Here is a 20951-nt window from a genome sequence, read left to right on the forward strand (position 1 = left end):
GGGTGGATGCAGGGCAGGGCAGGGACAGCAGGTCCCGTCTGGTGGCTTCAGGCTCTCTGTGAAGGGGAAGGGAGCAGAAGGCACATGCAGCCTGGGCTGGGCCATGTCTGGCCACCACTGCTGGCGGTGCCCTGGCCTCCTGCCTGAAGATGGGGCCACTCCATTGCTCACGTGTGGACACTACCAGGAGCGAGAGCTGCTGCTGGGTACAGCTGTCCCTCCAGACAGAGCCGCCTCCCCACTCTTCCCTGCAGATCACCTGGGGTTGGTTCTCTAGGCAGTGGTCATGGTCTGCCCTCCCTCCTCTGAGACCTCACCTACCTGGGGCCAGCTTGATCTCCAGTGCAGTTCGAATGAGGGCCATCAGCGTGGATGTGAAGTGCACAGTCATGTCCTCACTGGAGATGGGCATGTTCATGCGAACCAGGCGCTGGGGAGGAGTGGGGGCAGGTCAGGGCCAGGTGCGATGGGGTCACCCCACCCTAGGACTATGCCGTGCTCAGAGTCCATGGAGGCCTGCTGAGCTCCCTGAGGTGGTCCCTGCAGGTACCTAGGCCAAGCGAGTCTGGGTGGATGGGAGTTTTGCCAGCATTCACACTCACCCTCGGCCCTACCCTCATCTGAGCTAAGGATTCTCCTGGCTGTAGAAAAGTGGGGACTCGAGTAAGGATGTGGGGCCAGGAGCCAGGGCCTTCGGGGAAAACAGGGACACTCTCAGCCAGAGGGATCTTTGTCCACTGCCCAAGGATAGAAAAAGGGACTGTGGCCTTGGCTAAGGAAGGTCCAAGACAGAGGCCTCAAGGAGGGTTCACAGACAGGAGGGGGCTCCTATCCTGCACTCTGTCATCTCGCCTCCTTCTGTGTAGCTGGGTGATCTGGACAAGAGGTGATGGCCCTGAGTGTTGCTCTGAGACCCAGATGGCATTGAGCACCCCTCAAGGGGTGACTTTAACTCAGGCCCATAAGGGCTCCACCTCTTACCATCCAGCTCAGTGCCATCAGAAGGCAGAGAACATCTCAGCTCAAGGCAGCAAGAGGAGTCCTCAAGACCAGCTCCTTCCAGTCAGAAGGACCCAGAACTGAGGGCACTGCATAGGGCCTCCGGCTCCTCCAGCCACAGCTCGGGTGGCCAGGAACACTCTCTCCCCATCCCCGTGTTGAGTGGGCCCTTTCCCTCTCCTCAGTTTTTAGGGCAGAGCAGTTGGAGACAGGCACATTGGCAGTAGGGTCCTCTGGGCTGGGCCCATAGCTGACCAGAGCCTCAGGCACTGAGAGCCAAGGAGGCCTAGAGGGAAAATGGGGGATTGGGTGCATCTGGGGTGCTACATGGAGCCCACAAGCACCCTGACCACGCTGTCCCCTGCCCACGATGGGGGCTGCAGTCAGGAACTCCTTGCTGGGGTGTGTACCCTATGGTAGCACAGTCCTCTAGTCCCTTCCCTGGGGAGGCTACACAGCCCTGTCCCCAGCATCCTGGCCCTGCATTCTGTGGCCTCAGAGTGACAGAGGTGGGGGTGCTGAAGACACAAGCCAGACGTTGTCCCCCGAATGCTGGCAAAGCTCCACTTGGCACATCCAGCCATGGCGTCAGGACCTCACACAGCATGTGTGCTGTACACCAGGAAAAACCTGCTTCCCAGAGCATGGCGTCCCTGCAGACCGGCACCGATGGCAGTGCGAGAGGCCAAGGAATTCCTCTCCCAGGGAGGGGGGTCGGGATGGGAGTGAAAGAGGAGCAAGCAGATGGTTTCCAAGAGGGGAGAGCTCCGTCCAGGACGCTTGAGGGCTGCACTCACCAGGGATCCCACTACCTGCCCAGGGCCCCCAAGGGCCAGGGACCTCTGAGAAGTATAAGGGCAAGGTCAGGGCAAACAGGTATCAGCTCCCTCCCCAGCTCCCCAGGGCCACTCATTCCCAGTCTGAAGCCTTCCAGGGTCTCACCACACCCAAAACCTCGGAGTCAGGTGGCAAGGCTGGGCAGGGCCTCACAGCCTGCCACCCAGCCTGGTGTCGATGTGGACAGAGCTCTCCCTCCTGGGGTCACAGCTACAGCCTTGCATGCAGGGCCTCTGGCAGACACAACCCGCATGCGAGTCAGGGGTGGGGGGGGGCCAAGGAAGACACCAGAGGCATCTGTGTGTGGCTGGGAGGAGCTGCTCAGCTCCCACAGGCTGCTCTGAATCAGGTGGCAGATGAAGACCTAGAATGGGGCACAGAGACAGGGTGGACAGGAGACACCCAGCGAATTGGGGAGACTCTGTGAGAAGCTCCCTTAGACAGAGGGAGACACAGGCCAGTCCTGTTTGCTGGAAGCAGTGGGGCCCCGAAGGGGCCCAGAAGGGGCGGGTGATTGATGATGGTACCGGCAGGGACAGCGGGCTTGGCCTGCCCAGCCCCAGGAGGGAGGCCAGGAGACACCCTGGGTCTATCCCTTCCTTACAGTTTGGCCACCTTGACTCCAGGCCCTGAGAACGTGCTTCTCCTGCAGTGGCCGCTGAAACCCCATGATCGATAGCAAAATGCCCCTCTACACCCTTTCTTTCTTGAAACCACAGTGCTTCCCTCCCACCATGGAGCCCAGGAGCCTCTGGAGACTGTAGCCTGGCCTGGGAACCTGTACTTAAAAGAGCTCGGCAGGCAGGTGTGTGCAGAAGCACCAGAGGTCCTGCAGTTCCCACGTGCACCCAGGGCCTGACCTGAGGACCTGACAATATCACCCACACTAGAGCCTAGGAAACAGGGCAGCCAGAGTGGCTCTGAGCCCAGAAAAAAAAAAAAACCACCTCTGTCCAAGAAACTGGTCTGTCCCCTCATTCCTAGGAAGGGAAAGGCAGGGTGAAGGGCAGGGAGTGACCTAAGCTCTGGCTCCATCTTCCTGAGCCTCTCTGGGGCTGTCAGCAGAGGGGGCAGCCAGCGCTGTGTACCCTGGGCCAGTGCAGAGACATGGTGGTGGCCATGTCCCCTTGTCTGGGATAGGAGCAGAGAGGGCACGGGGTAGAGGAGACAGGAACAGGGAGGCAGCCGGGTGCAGTCAGCCAACAAGCCCTGAGGAAGCAGACAGGAGAGCCCAGGAGCACCCTGTGGCTGCAGGCCGGGCAGGCCCAGCCCTGGCACAGACAGCTCTGGGGTGCAGGCTCAGGGTCTACCTTGTATGCAACTCGAGCAGGGCACTTCTTCCCCAGCCCCAGAGGCGGGGACATGTGCTTCAGCATCTCAAACATGTCATTGTAACTGATGCGCCCACTGGAAACCCGTCCCAGAGAGGCCCAGGCACAGTGGGTGGTCCACGGGAGGAGGCGCAGCAGGAGGGGCAGAGCAGGGAGCGGGGGCAGGGAAGAAGCAGACAAGAAAACAGATCCAGTTAATCAGTGTCCGGTTAGATGCCCACAACCAAGAGGCAAAGTGAGGGCTCTCTCTGCTTGACTGGACCCTGCGGCCCCACCCCCAGCCTCACCTCCTCACTCCAGCCCCACGCAGGACAGCGGGCAGGGTGACGTCTGAGCTAATGAACATGGAGGGAAAGGGCTGCATCGGGGCGGCTTTGGGCTGTGAATTTCTGGTTTACTCTTTTAGAACACAGATAAGGCCAAATCAGAAAGCGCTGTTTCACCATGCGGGAAGAGCTGCGGAGTGCTGTGGAGACAACGCTGTGGCTGAGCCACAGCTGCTACGGCCACTGCCGCAGCAGTCAGATTGGCTCCCAGGTGAGACCAGAGGCTAGAGTGAGGGAAATCCGCGACAGACCAGGAAACTCGAGAGGGCGTCTGGAAGCTCTATAGCCAAATTCGACCCTGGGCCAAGTCCTGCTCCAAGCCCAGAGACGCCCGAGGCCAACCCGGGCAGGGCTGCTGCTGGGGTCAGGGCTGGGTAGGGAGGAGACCGAGGTGGGGAGCAGCTGGGCAGGCAAGGCCTGGTGCCACTCTTGCACCGCCTGACAGCGTAAGTCCCACCAACAGAGAGGCAAGCCTCCTGGTGGGCCTGGAGCCCAAGGCTTGGACTCAGGGAGGTGTCTGAGGCTTGTGATGAAGTGTTCCCCAATCAGAGAGGCCACTGGGTCTGGGGCCTCCCTCAGCCCTTGGGTGCCTGCTCCCGGGCTTGGGGTCCCAGAGGCCCAGCAGGTTCAGACCCAGCCTCTTCCTGGCAGGTGGGTCTGCCCAACACTGCTCCCCTCCCACAGTTGTACACCAGGGGCTCCTCCACTGTGCTGAGCAGATCCATCTAGAGGCAATGCCAGTGGGCTTGTCTTTGGGCCCCACTCTGCCTCTGCCTCCCCCAAACCCCCAGGGAACCAGAAACCTCATAGGAACCACAGGGCAGCTGCTCCTGTTTACTAGGGTCCAAGCTCCCTCCCACGGGCCCTCAGCCTCTGGCCTATCTGACCGTCAGCCCACCCACGAGAGCCTCAAGGAAAAACCCGGGTGAGACGGCTGCATCCTCGTGCAGAACCCGGCCCCACCCAGTGGCTGGTCCTGGCTGCCATGGCCTGGCCAGAAAGCCTTCTGTGCACTGTCTCCAAAAGCTGCCTGCCCCCAGCCAGCTGGAGGGATCAGGGAGATTGACAGGGAACCAAAGCATCAAGGAGGCCAGAGTGCGGGGCAGGGCAGGGCAGAAGGAAGACAGGTGAGGTGTCATCATTCCCAAACCAGGCAGGGAGTGTGTGCTGTGTCTGCGATTCGGGCAGGGAAGTATGTTGGATGGAGGCTCTGAAGTTGCAAACCTTGTAGGCCAACCTACGAGGGCAGTTCTTCCCTAAGCCAACGGGTGGCGCAATACAACGCAACAAACTGTACATATCCTTATAATGAATCCGGCAACTGGAAAGGAAATGTCACAGGTTATGGCAACAAAGGCAGGGTGCAGCCCATCCCGCCCGCCCACCCAGCAGGAGGGGAGGACGTGGTCTTGAGCAGTCCTGAAGGAGGCAGGAGTGCAGCTGGGTAGGTCAACTGCTGCGGGCCTGGGGTTTGGAGCTCCCCAGGAGGTGTGTCAATCCCAAGATAAATTCCGGAGCCCAAGTATTCTGCAAAGGTAGAACACATCCACACCCACAGGCCCACGCTGAGCCCCCATTCTGCACACACTGCTCCCTCCCCGTGCTTGGTGGGGCTCACCTGGGCCTGCCATGCCCTCCCTGTCTCTGCCTGCCCCTCTCACTCCCTGAGTGCTGGGGCCTCTCTCCACAAGTTTCTTTCTACCCTGGCCCCTTCTGGTTCCCCATCACAGCAACCGGAGGAAAAACCCGATGAGATAGCTGTGTCCGGGGGCAGATGTCCCCTGACAGTCCCCATCTCCCCGACATACTGTGTGTTGCCCTGGAACCTGCTGGTCCATCTAAGGACACCCTTCTCCAGGGCCAGCAACCCTGGGCCACCACTGTTGCCCTCCTCTCCTATGCTATAGTCCCCTTTTTCCAATCAGTTCCAAGTCGTGTCAAATTTCTTCTGGAAGAAGAAGAGAAACCTTCACTCTGGCTTCACCCAAGGTGGCTTGCTCACCTGTTGGACCCTAGTTACCATTATAGGGTGCTGGGTACATGACAGATTTTTGGCCTCAGGACTACCCTGCCTATCAAATCAATCAGATGCCACTAGATGAAACATTGGGGCCTGATACTATCAGTCCCCAATTCAAAAGTTTGCCCACTGTCTACAAAAAAAAAAAAAATGGAAGCAACTTGCTCAACCCAAATTTCAAGCCCTGTCTCAGCCATCCCAGACTCCTTCCAGGCCCTTTGCAATGCATTCTCCACTCCAGCCTGGCACAGCCCTCCTGCTCTTCCCACACCTCTGGTCCCACGCTTCCCTCTCTTCCACCCATCTCGCTCAAGTGCTACACCACCTTTCCTCCTCAGAGACGCCTGGCCTCGAGTGAAGGCCATTGCCTCCCACAGTGTAGCCTGGATGCTGCTCTGAGACATGTGCCTGCTTCCTCTTTGGACCCAGCCCAACACACAGCTACACTCAGGAAACGTTCACTGGCAGAGGGGTGAACAGAAAACAAGCAGACAGATCACTCCAAGAAATGTGACTGTGAGTCTCCTCTCGAGTCTCCACAGCTCACCACAAGTGCTAAGGCAACAAAAGAGGCTGAGGAAAGGCAGTGCCAGAAATCAACAACCCATGCCTTCCTTGCCTCCCACAGCATGCACGCGCTCACACACATGCACACACAGCCATGTGCATACAACACGTAGTGAACTCACACACCTGCACTCACAGCATGTGCATGAACCTGTGAACACCTCTCACGTGCACACAAATATAGGCATGTACACACAAAGATGCAGCTCCCTTGCACACATATACACACATACTCTCACAATCACATGTATGCCCCAAACATGCACATGTACACACATTTGTGTGACCACATATTACATACATATTATACATGGGCTCACACATGCACACAAATATACCTGTGCATCTGCACAACGAACACAAGTCTGTGCTTGTGTATACAAACCTAGCCACACATGTGCATACACATGCATACACAAATGTTGGGAAATTTAACAAAGTTTTGTTACAGATTCAAAGTTTCTCTCAAATCAGGAGGAGACCAGGGAAATAAAGATGACTACTCGCCTGAATCTGTTGTGGAGGCTACTGAAGACCAAGGTTCTCTCTCCTCTACCCAGAGGTGGATCCAGACACAGGCTGCCTGGTCACAACTTCTGGGCTGTCTGCCTCCTCGGGCAGTCTAGAGGCACTAGGCACACATGGGAGCAGTCCCATGTGTTGCCTAGAGAGTGTGCCTGCCCCTCGGGGTTCCTGGGTCTTATGTGTCATTTATGCCCCACTGGGGCATGGCTCGTGCTCTGCTATCTACTCCTCCACAGGACTTTCTTTACCATATCCCAGCCACCCACACCTTCCAGAGCCCCATGTTCTTTTCCCTGGAATCTGAGAGATAGTCTGAGCTCTGCTGCACACAATCACAAAGCTGCGTGGGCCCACATCCACTTTTGTTTCTGCTCTTGCCTGTAGTCACCTGTGGAGGACCTGGCTGTCGCCTCCCTGTGGCTGGCTTCCTCCTTCAGTGCAGATCACATCACATAAAGCATGCTCTGCATTATCTTGTTTGATTTTTGCAGTACCGAAGGTTGAACTCAGGGGTGCTCTACTACTGAACGACATCCCCAGCCCCCAATCTGAGACAGGGCCTTGCTAGGCTGGCTTTGAACTTGTGATCCTCCTGCCTCAGCCCCCTGAGCTGCTGGATTACAGGAGTGCATCCAGCAAAGTATCTGTTTTCTGCAACACTCTCCTTTTGGGAAAACATCCAGAAATGGCAGTGACACCTGAGGCCACCAGGCCTGGATGACTTTCCTGGAGCCCTCCTAAACCATGCCTAAGGTAGAATCTGCCTGCCCTGCCCTGTGTGACAAGGCTCAGTCTCCTGGCCACAGACCCGAAGCCTGTGTATTCTAGTAAGAATCTTGGGCATAGAGGACAAAGATACGGGTGCACCAGCAACAACAAGGTTCTCCAAAGCCAGGGAAATGGGCATGGGCACCACTGAATGCACATAGCCACGATGCTGCTCCTGTACTGTGAAAATCCATAAACCTCTCCTTAAGATGGAAAATATACAAGGAGATGCTGTGGTCTTAGAGAAGCCTGGACAGGAGCGGCCAGTGTCTCAGAGTCTCTAGACACTGGTGGCTATGGGATTTGCCCAGATGAGGAGGCTTCAAGTCGTACCCCCTGTGTCCTTGCTGTGATGGGGGGGTGCTCCCCAGAGGCCAAGGGAGATGGGATGAAGGAGTCCCATCAAGCCCCAAGGTAGGGAAAACTTGGCTCCAGTTAAGGAAAAGCAGGCAGAGCCCTAGGAGATCCATGGAGTGCAGAACAACACCACAGGGGGCTGGCCACCTCCTCCAGGCTCTCTGCCCATGTGAGGCAGAGGTGGTCGGGCAGGCAGCTGCCCCACTGCACAGTTCTGTCATCCCCACAGGGCACAGGAAGTGAGTGAGCATCAACCACCCATTGACAACCACCCATCACAGCATGGCTCCTGAGCACTCAGGGAAGAAAGGCACAGGCAGGCCTCCCAGACACTCCCCTGTGTCCTATCTTGCAGGGGACAGCCTTCAGGCACTACTGTCTGAGTGAGTAAGTAAGTGAATAAGTCAGAGAGGGAGGGAGCAGGTGAGTGAGGGAGCAGGTGAGTGAGGGAGGGAGGGAGCAGGTGAGGGAGGGAGGGAGGGGCCAGGTGAGTGAGGGAAGAAACAGGTGAGGGAGCCTGGTACTCTGCCTGCCTTCCTGACTGTGGTCTCGTCCTAGGGTCACAGCACAGCATGGGTGTGCAGGGCTCTTTCATGGAGCAGGGTCGCCAATGACTTCACCTTTGGACCAAACCCTCGCCATCAGAGCCTTCCTTGCTCCACGTGGAAAACAATCACACCTCTTTTATGTAACATGGTAAACCTTCCCATGGTAAAGGGTCTTAAACGTACTAGAGCCTTCCTGGTAGCTCCCTTGTTTTCAATAGAAGCTCACCAAGTACCCACTATGTGCAACCAGGGCTGGGGCAGAGGTACACCTTGGCTTCTATTCCCAAGGGAGATGGCAGAGAGGAAGACCCCTGGGCCCTGCGCGTGGGGTCCCTGAGACCCCACATTATTTTTCTTCTCAAAGCTCTCCAAGCCTCACAGCATGTGGGGCCATGCCGTCTCCTCCCCGTGCACCCCTGACATGATAGGCCTTTGGAAAAGCAAGAAAGCCCGTGCACTAGGAGCACCAGCCTCACAGGTCCCCTGGGCACAGCCAAACTGAGGCTTCAAAGTGCATGTCTCTGCCCAGAGCTGCATCAGAGTATGTAAGACCAAAAAGAAAGAGCCACTGAGGGGACATCAGCACCATCCTGGGCACCAACCAACACTTGAAGGGGCACTCAAGTGAGACACGTCCAAGACCACCCACCCTGTCCTGGCAGCCAGGGGTGGGGACACCCCTGAAACCACAGAACACTGGGGCTCACTCACCACGCAGCTGGGTCGTACTCAGCCCAGACCCGGATGAACTCGTCCAGGTGGTGAGGCCCAAGGATGGAAGAGTCTCGCGTTAGGTACTCAAAGTTGTCCATGATCACAGCCACAAATAGATTTAACATCTGCCGGACAGAAAGAAGAGGTGATGGGGAGACTGCGGCCTGCCCTCATCTTCCAGCCAGTCTGTGTATGGGAACCCTGAAGACAGTGATGATCACTCTGCTTCAACCAGCTCCGCACAAGACTGGCTCCTACCTTGGACTGGGAATGCCAGTCTTGCACTGGGACTGCTGGGTCTTCCTCGGCCTCCAGGGCTCTCAGTCCTGCACATTTAGTCCCCAACACTAGTCTGCTGGCAGCTCTGCTCTCTCCTTCTATTGCCTTTTCCTAATTTAGGTCCCATAATCTCCTGCCTATCATCCACCCTGCCATCCAGGGTGTCATTTTCAGTGTCATTTGCCCAATACTACCATGGTCACCATCCCCTCAGGTGGCCTTCCCTGAAAGCAGTGATTTCAGGGAGTTAGGAGTTTGCGCACCACAGTCAGCAGCTTGTGGGGATTTGCTCCTAATTAAGTTGAAATTCACTTAATATGCAATTCATCATTTTAAAATGTATGATTCAATAGCATTTAATGCAATCACCATATTGCACCACTATTTTCTCCAAATCTAAAAAAAAAAAAAAAAAAAAAAGCATTATATTACACTTGAAAGACACTCAACACCCACTGAGTAATCATCCCTCATTCCTCCCTCCCCCATCCCTGGCAACCACCAATCTCCTTCTGCCTCAATAGATTTGCTTATCCTGGTTATTTCCTATGAAAGGAATCACAAAATATATGATCTTTTATTTTTTCTGATATAATTAACTTTAATCAATTTAAACAATGCTAAATTTGCTCTAATATGTCTTTCGTTTTTTATTTTATTGATACCTCATTGTTTTACATAATAGTAGGTTTGTTGTCACATGTTTGAACATGCATACAGTAACAATATAATTTCCCTAGTATTTTCCCTTTGTCTCCTTCCTCTCTACCCTGGTTCCTTTCCTCTACTTTACTGATCTCCCTCTGATTTTCATGACACCCCCACCATCACTTTTTTTCCCTTTATCCTCTAGCTTCCATATATGGAAGAAAACAGGACACTTGACCTTCTGAGTTTGGCTTATTTTACTTAACATAATGTTCTCAGTCCCATTCATTTTTCTTCAAATGACAAAATTTCATTTTTCTTTATGGTTGGATAAAACTCCATTGTGTGTGTGTGTGTGTATCATACTTTCCATATATCTATACACCATATTTTACACACACACACCATATTTTCCTTATTTTTTCATCTTTCAATGGACACCCAGGCTGGTTCCATAGTTTGGCTATTGTGACTTGTGCTGCTATAAACATGGTTGCATATTTTTAAAAATCTTTATTTTATTTATTTTTATGTGGTGCTGAGGATCGAACCCAGGCCCTCACAAGTGCTAGGCGAGCGCTCTACCGCTGAGCCACAGCCTCAGCCCCAAACATCGTCGCATATTTATCACTGGAATATGATGACTTTAATTCTTTATACCAAAGAGTGGTCTAGCTGGGTTGTATGGGAGTTCCATGCCTAGTCTTTTGAGGAAACTCCATACTGATTTCCATAGTGGTTGTACTAATTTATAGTCCTACTAAGAGTGTAAAAGTGTCCCTTTTTTTTCTGCATCCTCTCCAGCATTTGTTATTTGTATTCTTAATGGGTGTCATTCTAACTGGAATGAGATGAAATCTATCTACTTTTGATTTGATAAATATGTTGAACACTTTTTCGTATATTTGACCATTTATATTTACTCTTTTGAGAAGTGTCTATTTAGCTCATTGGCCCATTTATTAATTTTTTTCCTTTGGTGTTAAGCTTTTTGAGTTCTTTGTATATTCTGGATATTAATCTTCTGTCAGATGAGTAGCTAGCATAGATTTTCTCCCATTCTGTATATTCTCTCTTCACATTCTTGTTTTCTTGGATCCATCGATAAATATCAATTCTTGGTATTACTTCCTGAGCTTTAGGAATCCTACTGAGGAAATTGTTGCCTGTATGTTGGAGTGTTAACCCTACACTTTCCTCAAGCAGTTGCAAAATTTCTGATCTCATTCCTAGTATTTGATGCACTTGGACTTTTGTTCAGGGTGAGTGATAAGGATCTTCTTTTATTCTTCTACATATAGATAACCAGTTTTCTCCACACCACTTGTTAAAAAGCTGTCTTTTCTTCAGCATGTTTTTGGTGCCTTTATCAAGGATCAGATGACTGTAAATCTGTGTGTTTGTCTCTGTGTCTTCCATTCTGAATCATGGACCTATGTGTCTAGTTTTATGCCTGTGTAGTTTTTGTTACTATAGCTCTGTAGTATAATTTGATCAGGTGTTGTGATACCTACAACATTGCTTTTCTGGCTTAGAATTGCTTTGGCTAGCCTGGGACTTTCATTCTCCCAAATGAACTTTAGGACTATTTTTCTAGTTTCGTGAAGAATGTCATTGGCATTTTGATGGGGATTGCACTAATCTGTATGTTGCTTTTGGTAGTATGGCCATCTTAACACTATTAATTCTGCCAATTCATGAACATGGGAGGTCTTTCCATCTTCTAAGGTCTTCTTCAATTTCTTTCTTCAATGTTCTGTAGTTTTCATGGTAGAGGTGGTTATTCACCTCCTTGGATAGATTTATTCCTAGGTTTTGTGGGGGGGGGGGGTTGAGGCTATTATAAATAGGATTCTTTTCTGATTTCTTTCCCAGCAGATTCATCATTGGTGTATAGAAAAGGTATTGACTATGGGATATTGATTTTGTATCCTGCTACTTTGCTGAATTTGTTTATCAGCTGTAGCAGTCTTCTGGTGGAGCTTTTTTAGATCTTCTAGGTATAGTATCATATCATCTGCAAACAGCGATAATTTGACTTCTTCCTTTCCTATTTGGATCCCTTCTATTTTCTTCCCTTGCTTAATTGCTCTGCCTAGGATTTCCAGGACTATATTACACAGGAGTGGTGAGAGTGAATACCTTGTCTTGTTCCAGACTGTAAAGGGAATGCTTTCGGCTTTCCCCACTCACTGTGGAGTTGGCTTGGGTCGGTCATAGATAGCCTTTGTGACGTGGAAGTAAGTTCCTTTTCTTATGTGGGCAGGCACTCATAGCTATAGACTTTCCTCTTATACCCATCTTCACAGTGTCCCAGGGGTTCTGGTATATTGTATCACTATTCTCATTTGGTTCTAAGATAAAAATTTCTCTCCTGATTTCTTCTATCACTCATTCATTGTTTAATCTCCATGTTTTTATGGTTTCTGTAATTTTTTCTTGGTATTGATTTCTAACTGCATTCCATTATGACCTGATAAGATGAATGGAATTATACAATTTTTATGTATTTGTTAAGATGGCTTTGTGCCCTGAAATATGGTCAATTTTGGATAGGGTTCCATAAGCAGCTGAGAAGAAAGTGAATTTGGCTGTTATTGAGTAAAATATTCCACAGATGTGTGTTAAGTCCTTTTGATTTATATGTTTTTAGAGCCAAAGAGTCTTTACTGAGTTTATGTCTGGATGATTTCTCTATTGGTGAGAAACACATGTTGAAATCACCTAGTACTGGGGTCTATCTGAGTCTTTATGTTGAGTGGTATCTATTTTATGTGATTAGGTGCACCAACATTTGGGGTATAAATATTTAATATTGTTATATATTTTCTTGTTGGATTGAAATTCTCTTTATCTCTTCAGATTATTTTGACTTGAAGTCTGCTTTGTCAGATATGAGAGTAGTTAAACTACTCCTGCTTGTTTTCAGGGTCCATTTTTGTGGAATATAATTTTTCATCTTTCTACTTTCTGCCTGTGGCTGTTTTTGCCTGTAAGGTGAATCTCTTACACACAACATATAGTTGGGTCTTGTTTTCTAATCCATTCTTCCAGCCTGTGTCTTTAGTTGGAGAGTTTAGACCCTTTATATTTGATATTAAGATAGATGTTTATTACTTCCTGCCACTTATATTTCTAATGTTTAATTTGGTTCTATTTCTCATTTGCTTAGCTACTTTTCAAATGATATTTTTCCATTTGAGAGCTCTGTGATTTGGTTTTTATTTCTTCTGTGTACAGCATGTCTTTAAGCACTTTCTGTAGTATCAGCTTAATAGTTATGACAGTCATGAATTGTTTTAGTTTCTGTTTATCTTGGAAGGTTTCTATTCCTTCTTTGATCCTAAAGGGTAGCTTTGCTGGATATAGCAATCTTGGTTGACAGTTACTTCTTTCAGAGCTTGGAACACATCATTCCATTTTCTCCTGGATTTTAAAGTTTGTGTAGAGAAATGAAAAGGGATTCTGACTGGCTTGCCTATAAATGTGACCTAACATATTTCTCTAGAGGCTTTAAAAATTCTATCCTTGCTCTGTATGTTATGCATTTTAACTATAATGAGTCATGGAGAGGTTCTCTTTTGATTTCGTCTATTTGAGGTTTTGAATGCTTCCTGTATCTGAATGTCTACCTCCTTCCCAAGATTTGGAAATTTTCTGTTATTATTTCCCTGAAGAGGTTATCCATGCCATTAGTCTGCATCTCACAACACTCTTTTTTTTTTAAAGAGAGAGAATTTTAATATTTATTTATTTATTTTTTTTTAGTTTTCGGCGGACACAACATCTTTATTGTATGTGGTGCTGAGGATCAAACCCAGGCCGCACGCATGCCAGGCAAGCACGCTACCGCTTGACCCACATCCCCAGCCCTCACAACACTCTTTGTATTCTTAAATTTGGTATTTATGTCCAAGATTTCTTGCATATTCTGGTCATGGTTACTTATTTTCTTTTCTTTAATGCTGTCTGAATGTTTGAGGAAGACCACTGTGTCTTCCAGCCCCGAGATTCTGTCTTCAGTCTGGGCTACTCTTTTACAGACTATCAACTGAACTTTTTATTTGATTTATGGTACCTTTCATTTCCAAGATTTCTGTTTGTTTGTTTTCAACATCTCTATCTCCTTTTGAATTTTTCATTCATATCTTATATTGACTTCCTTAATTCATTGAGTTGTTTTTCTTTGTTCCCTTGGAAGTCATTGGTTATTTTTATAATCACAAGTTTGAATTCTTTTGTTGTTGTTGTTGTTGTCAATGGACTTTTATTTATTTTTATGTAGTGCTGAGAATCTAACCCAGTGCCTCGCACATGCTAGGCAGATGCTCTACCATTGAGCCACTGCCCCAGCCCCTTGTCCTTATTTCATCCACTTCAATATCTCTGGAGTCAGTTGCTGAAGAATTATGAACATTATGAGATGTTGTGCTACTATATTTTTTCATATTTTTAGTATTACTGAGTTGTAAATACTAGACCATCCTTGCATGTGACTGAGTTTCCTCCCTGGCTGGGTGTGAGGTGCTCAGTTGCAGAAATGTGGCAGAGTTTTTCCCACCTTTCTTGGGTTCGAGAAGTTTCCATGTAGAGGTGTGTCTCACCACTATTCTAGGGATCCAATCACCTCATCTGACCTTGCACCACTGCCCCCCATTGACCTTCATTGGATGGGATTTTCCCCAGAATTTTTAGTTCCCCAATAAAAGCCCTCTCCCTAGTGTGATCGCTCTCTCTCCTAGCCTCTTCTATAAAACCTCGCTTCCCTCAGGGGAGCTTGAGGCCGAGAGCTCCAGGAGCTGTCCTGGAGCTGGTTTCAAGGTAAAACTGTGTGTCTGTGTCTTTAATTCAAACTCCCTGAGAATTTTCCCGCATGACGGAACCGTTCACTGTCTGCCCTGGCTGCGGGCTAAAGTGTTGATACAACAAATTGCGTTATCTATTGGGATAGATTCATCTTCCACTATCATGTATAGGCCTTTTTAGGGCATAGCCTTTTCTTGGTGAAGTGTTCTGGGATACCTGATTATTGTGAGACTTTCAATAAATTTCCAAGTGGGTTTTTCCTAGTACAGTTTTCCTGCTAGTTCTTGGGTAATGGTCAGTGTATTTTCATACAGTGAGCATTGTGTCAGAACTTGAGGCTCCCACTTTCCCTGCAGGTCTCACAAGAGCAAGGTCCTTCTTATAGGTCAGGCAGTTGTGTTGCATAAAGCAGGGTATGTGGCATAGACCTTCAGTGGTCGCCCTTCCACACTTGAGAACTCTGTGTGTCTTAAAGGGGTCTGGGAGCAATCTAGACTGACACTCCTCAGACATGGGGCATCCACAGTCTTTGTTGTTTCTCTTTGTTTTTACTATAGGAGTGAATATCCATGTAAAAGACGTGATTCCTACCCCCTAACTGTTCCTACTTGGGGCCTGGTTGTTGGTTTGGAGTTTCTGTCCCCTCATTCTTTACATTAAAGCATTATTGAAGTTTGAGTGTGGCTGGTTTATGTGTTGAGCAGGGTATGCTGTCTCTTGGCTGGGTTGTGAGTGTAGCTTGGCAGCAGAGTCTCTATCCATGAACTTGTGGTGTCCCAGTGGATTCCTAGCACTTCATAGAAAAGAGAAAAACAACAGCAACCATAGCAGTGAACAATGTACAGCATTAAAATAAATCCTCAGTGCCTAACATGACATCAACAACACTAATTTACCACAAAAACAGGAGTGGTGGGTCTGCAACTGACAATAATAACAACAAATAGCCATGAATTAGATGTGGCATTAAACAACAGGTGCCAAATACACCATTCATAGTACTAATAACTGCAACAACATGAATGGTGGGGACAGAGACCAAATATACAAACCAAATAGTTCTAAAAATTTGTAAAAAAAAATAAGAGAAAAGAAAATGGGATATGAAAGTAAAATGTTCAAAATGCGAACAGAGAAAACAGAAGATACATGGTAAGTAATAGCTTTAAAGAAGAAGGAAATATAGAGAAGTAAGGAAAAACCAAGATGATCTGGCTGTCAGAGGGAGAAGGAGAAAAAGAGTAACAAGAAAAACCAAAAAAAGAACAAAACAAACAAAAAAGCCTAAGCCTCAAAGAACAAAATTAAGTTTTAAAAGAGTAAAAACTGAGAAAATAGGAACAAAGATGTATATGTGTACATCCACAAACCAATCAGCATGGAAAGAACACCACCACCACCACCACCACCACCACCACTCCCAGCAAAGGAAGGAAAAAAGACTCCTAATGAAAAATGAAAGGACTCTTCACTAAGATTGTCAAAACTGTCCACATGGATGGATGGTCCCTGGTTATGCCCAACCATCTTTCTTTCTATTTCTTCTTGGTCCAAGTACTGGGGGTGAGGGGGACAGACAGACAGATGGAAGAGGGGGGTCGGGGGGAGGGTAGCGCATGCAAGGGCTGGGGTTGTTGGCCCCTTCCTCCTTTGGTGTTGCTCACAGAGCTGCCAGCTGGAGCGGCCTAAGCCTGAAGCGGGCTGAGAAGTTCTCAGCTTCCCTTCTCACCAGTACAAGGTAGGACAGAGTGCAAAGTGCTATCATTGGAGTTGTGTGTGGAAGACAGACGGACGCACTCCTGGGGGTGGGCTGCAACAGAGTTCTACGTGGGGAGTTCTGGTGCGGGGACGATTAGCTCTGATCAGATGTCTGGGACTTTGTTGAGTGGTGTCTGCATTGGAGAGATTGGATCTGCACACTCCTAGGAACAGGCAGGTGCCAGTCTCTGCTCAGCATCTGAAACTCGGGGGCTTCCTGAGAATTCTACTCATGGGCAGAGTAGCCACTGATCCACAGGCCTTGCACACCCCACCACTCCCGAATGCTGCCTTCTCAGGCTCAGTCTCTGAGTGAATGGCACTCACCTGTTCACTTCTCTAACCTTCTTCAGCTGGTCACCTGAGTCACCAGCTCAAAAAGAAAGCAAGTTACACTCCCATCCGTATCCCACTTGAACCCCTTTGGGCACAAATCTCCTCTGTACCTGTTTCAATCACGTTCTGCTAGAGCTGCCCTAGACTACGTACGTGGTAGGTGCTCGCCAAGACAGCAAGGCAATATTTGCTATGATCTCCCAGGTTGCCCCAATAAGTTCCAGTGTGACCTCCTCAAGATGGCTCCACCTCAGCTCTCTGTTTACCAGTCAAGAAACATGGAGGAGTTTTCAAATACCCACTCCCTGAGCAGGCTCTGGTTCAGCTAAGTTCAGACTGCTTTTCTGTTTTACAGATTTTCCATGAGAAATTTTTCCATTGTGTTTCTCTATGTTTTCCCTCCCCTCTGTAGTGAACCAGAGCTGCCACAGACCTGGATCCAAGGTATTCTTTCCTCTCCTCTGTCCAAAGTACCCATTTCTGGGTCTCTAGGAGTCTCTGACTTTCCAACACTGAAGTTCAGTGAGTTGCCACTGCCACCCACTTCACTGTTGCTAGAATCCCAAGCCATGGAGAAACTGAACATGTGAGCTTTTACATCTGAAGGGCATGATGTAACGTGGGGCATGTTGCATCAGAAAAGAGGAAACTTAACTTGCTGGCTGCTACCCACTTCTCAGTCCTGGGGCCACCTGTGGCTAAGAGAGCACCTAGCGATTAGCCAGAAGGCATGGCCGTGGGTTGTGATGAAGAATCGGGCCACCTCTAGGATAGGCTCAGAACCCCTCTGCCCTCAGGATGGGTGTAGATGTAAATTCTCCCCACCCTGCTGACCTTTACCCTGACTGGCTCCTGTACATTATATTAGCTGTGTGTGTTTTCTCAATAAATGAGATCCTGCTTTGACTATTCTCCCTGGCGCGCGTCTCATTGTCCTCCGGAGACTTGGCCCGTCCTGGTCAGGGCGTGCTCCCCCAATCTCTCCCACAGGTCAGGAGGGAATGGGGGGGGGGCCTAAAAACCCCAACAACATCTGTCTTCTTTTTATCAATGTGATGTTTTTGATGCTCATTCATATAGTAGCATGTATCAGTACATCATTTAATTTTATAGCCAAAGAATAGTCCATTATAGGCATATACCACATTCCTCCATCCACTGACGGACATTTGTGGCTAACGTGATCAATCTTGCTGTAAACACTCATATGTAAGTTTCTGTGTGGGCATACCCTTTTTTAATATTTATTTTTTTGGTTGTAGTTGGACACAATACCTTTATTTATTTTATTTTATTTATTTATTTATATGTGGTGCTGAGGATTGAACCCAGGGCCTCGCACGTGCTAGGTGAGCGAGTGCTCTACCGCTGAGCCACAACCCCAGCCCCTGTGTGGGCATACCTTTTCATTTATCTTGGTTATATGCCTAGGAGTGGAATCACTGGGTCACATGGCAATTTTAAGCTTCATTTTTTGGTGAATTGCCAGACTTTTCCACAGCTGCTGTATCCTGCTGACATTTGTTATTCTTCTGTTTTTTTTTAAAAAAAATATTATTATAGCTATCATAGTGGGTGTGAAGTAGTATCTCATTTGGGTTCTGATTTGTTTCCTTTATAACCAAAGATGTTGACCATCTCTTCATGTGACTTCTGGTCATTTGTATATCTTCTTTGCCCATTTTTAAATTTTCTGTTTTGTCTTTTTGTTGTTGAGCTATAAGAGTTCTTTATATGTGCTGAATATTGACCCCTTATCAGATGTGTGATTTGCAAATATTTTCTTCCAATAAGCATAAATAAATAATCTGTGTTTTCTTTTTTTGCTCATGATTTTGATGTCAAATCTAAGAATCCATTGTCAATTCTGAAGTCTTTAAGACTTATCTCCTATTAAGTACTGTCATTGTTTCAGCTCTTCTATTTAGTTCTTTGATCAACTGAGTTAACTTTGTATATGGAGTGAAGCAGGGATCCTACTTCATAGCTTTATATGTGGATACCCAGCTGGGTCATTACCAAGGACTGTCAACAAGGGCACCGTCACTGCCCCCGCCCCCCGTCTTGGCTTCACATGTCCCATGTCATTCCAACTCACTTGCTCTAACATCTGCATCCCAAGGCTGCTTTGTCCACATGAAAACCTCTAATCTAGGTTCCTGCCCTCACCTTCCTGTCCCCAGCTTTGACCATGTTCAGCTCTATGACTCATATGTACCCTTCTCTCCTCCTTATACTTGTCTTGGAAAGCCTGAATCTGGAAAATTCAATTATCTACTTAAGGCTCTAAGGAGTGGACATGGTTGAGAAAAGCACAGGTCACATTAGCCCTGCTCACAGGCTATGGCCGCAGATCTGACGCTTCCTGGCACCATCTGCTGCTGGGAAGAGCTGCTGTTCCCTTCTATAACCCTCACCTCCATTTTTACTCGAATCCACCAAAAGGGTTTTGTTCCCACCATGCCTATACAAACTGTCCTCGCAAGAGTCACCAGGGGCCTCTGCCATTCTTTCTTAGTCCTTCTCCCACTTTACTTTCCAACAGCACTTTGTGGGGTGGGCTATTCTCCCTCAAGAGACACTTTCTTCCTTGGGCCTCTGGGGTGCTGCTCTCTCCTGGCTCTCCACCTGCCTCACTGACAGCTCCTCAGCCCCTGGATCTAGCTGTTGAGAGCCACAGCCGAAGCAGCCCCAGCAAACTTCCAGCTGATTGGCTCCTCTGCGGTGATGCTCACTGGGCTGTTTCCCCACCCTTTCAGACGACAACGACGGAGCTGCTCATTAGGGGACTCTTTTGGCTCCGCCCACGCGACCCAGCCAGTCGGCCTCAAGAGCGGGAGGAATGGGGGTTGAGAGGCTCACTGGAAGCCAGTGGTGGCAGTTGGGCTCTGAGGGAATTCCTGAAGAGCTCCTGTGGTGCGGTGGTGTGTGTGTTCTAAAAATAAAGTTCGTTTCTGTTTGACAAGTGGCTGGTGAATTGTGCCCAGCCAGACTGCAGCATCTAGCACTCCTGACTGCTCAAAATTCAGCACCAAGAGTTTGTTTAAACTCAAGATTCCTGGATCCCTCTTCCAGAGATCCTGATACAGTAAGTCTGGGGCCCCTGGGAATCTGCTCTTTAAAACAGCATTCAAGTGATGCTTAAGCCACACATAGATTGCTGGGCTGCACTAAAGTGGGACCCAGAGAGCATCCTCCACTCACACAGATACCCAGAAAACTGATGGTAACTCCTTCCATTCTCCAGCCCAGAGGTCATACCTGCAGCTCTCCACACTTTATCTCAGAGGGGCAGCGCCTCACCCATCACCAGGGAATCCCAGGGTGTAGCTTTCTTATCTCTTTTTCGATCAGGCCAACTCTGCCTCAAAATGTAGCACCACACATTTAGTCCCTCATGCCCTTCTCTAGGTCACTTCAGCCCACTCACCTCCATGTTCACACTATAGCCCCCTCCTCACATCCACACAGAAGCCAAGCTGCAGAACAGGAAGTAGACCTTGTTGCACTCTTGCTTCAAGGCTTCCGCAAGCCTAGAGTAAGATCCACCCTCCTTAGACCAGCCTGCCATTTCTCCCACCTGGCTCACTGCGCCAGGCATGCTGGCTGAGGGGCTGCTTCTTCACCTCCCACCACTACAGTGAACCTTCCAAGACACTGGACACTGAGGGGCAGCTGCCCCCTGAAATGCAACCCTTTCGTGGAAGTCAGGCAGGGCCACTAGAACTTGTCTTCAAGTGGGTCCTTCCTAGGCTGAAGAGGCTGTTGCTCTCAAGGAGCAAAGGCCTCACCACCGCATCAGCTTACAGTGTGGCATGGGTCAAAGTCAGTGGTCAACAGGAGATGCAGGGCCCTGAGCTAGCCTGAGCAGACAGACAGGGGCACAGTGATCCGGACTCACCAGGAAGGAGCAAAGGAAGATGAAGGACACGAAGTAGAAGTAGGCAAAGTCACTCCCACACTCACTGGCATTGGCATCTGGGTCACAGGCCCGGTTGCTCAGACAAGACAGCATGATTTCATGCCAGGCCTCCCCCGTGGCACTCCTGAAAAGAAGAACAGAGCTGTGAGCCCATAATAGGAGGCCTGGAGGGCAAACCTCCAGTGACACCAGAGCCCTGGCCAGCCCAGA

At 49.0% G+C, this 20951-nt stretch overlaps 1 protein-coding gene across 1 annotated transcript in view; it reads right to left on the minus strand.

Moving 5' to 3' along the window:
• Cacna1b (calcium voltage-gated channel subunit alpha1 B) overlaps window positions 1-20951 on the minus strand; it is a 185825-nt gene that overhangs the window by 19420 nt on the left and 145454 nt on the right. The window contains 4 exon segments of the mRNA XM_048813414.1: window positions 322-430; window positions 3147-3243; window positions 8990-9117; window positions 20721-20865. Of these exon segments, the coding sequence (XP_048669371.1) occupies window positions 322-430; window positions 3147-3243; window positions 8990-9117; window positions 20721-20865 (479 nt within the window).

This window comes from Marmota marmota, unplaced genomic scaffold (genome assembly GCF_001458135.2).
Source record: "Marmota marmota marmota unplaced genomic scaffold, marMar, whole genome shotgun sequence".
Lineage (NCBI taxonomy): Eukaryota > Metazoa > Chordata > Mammalia > Rodentia > Sciuridae > Marmota > Marmota marmota.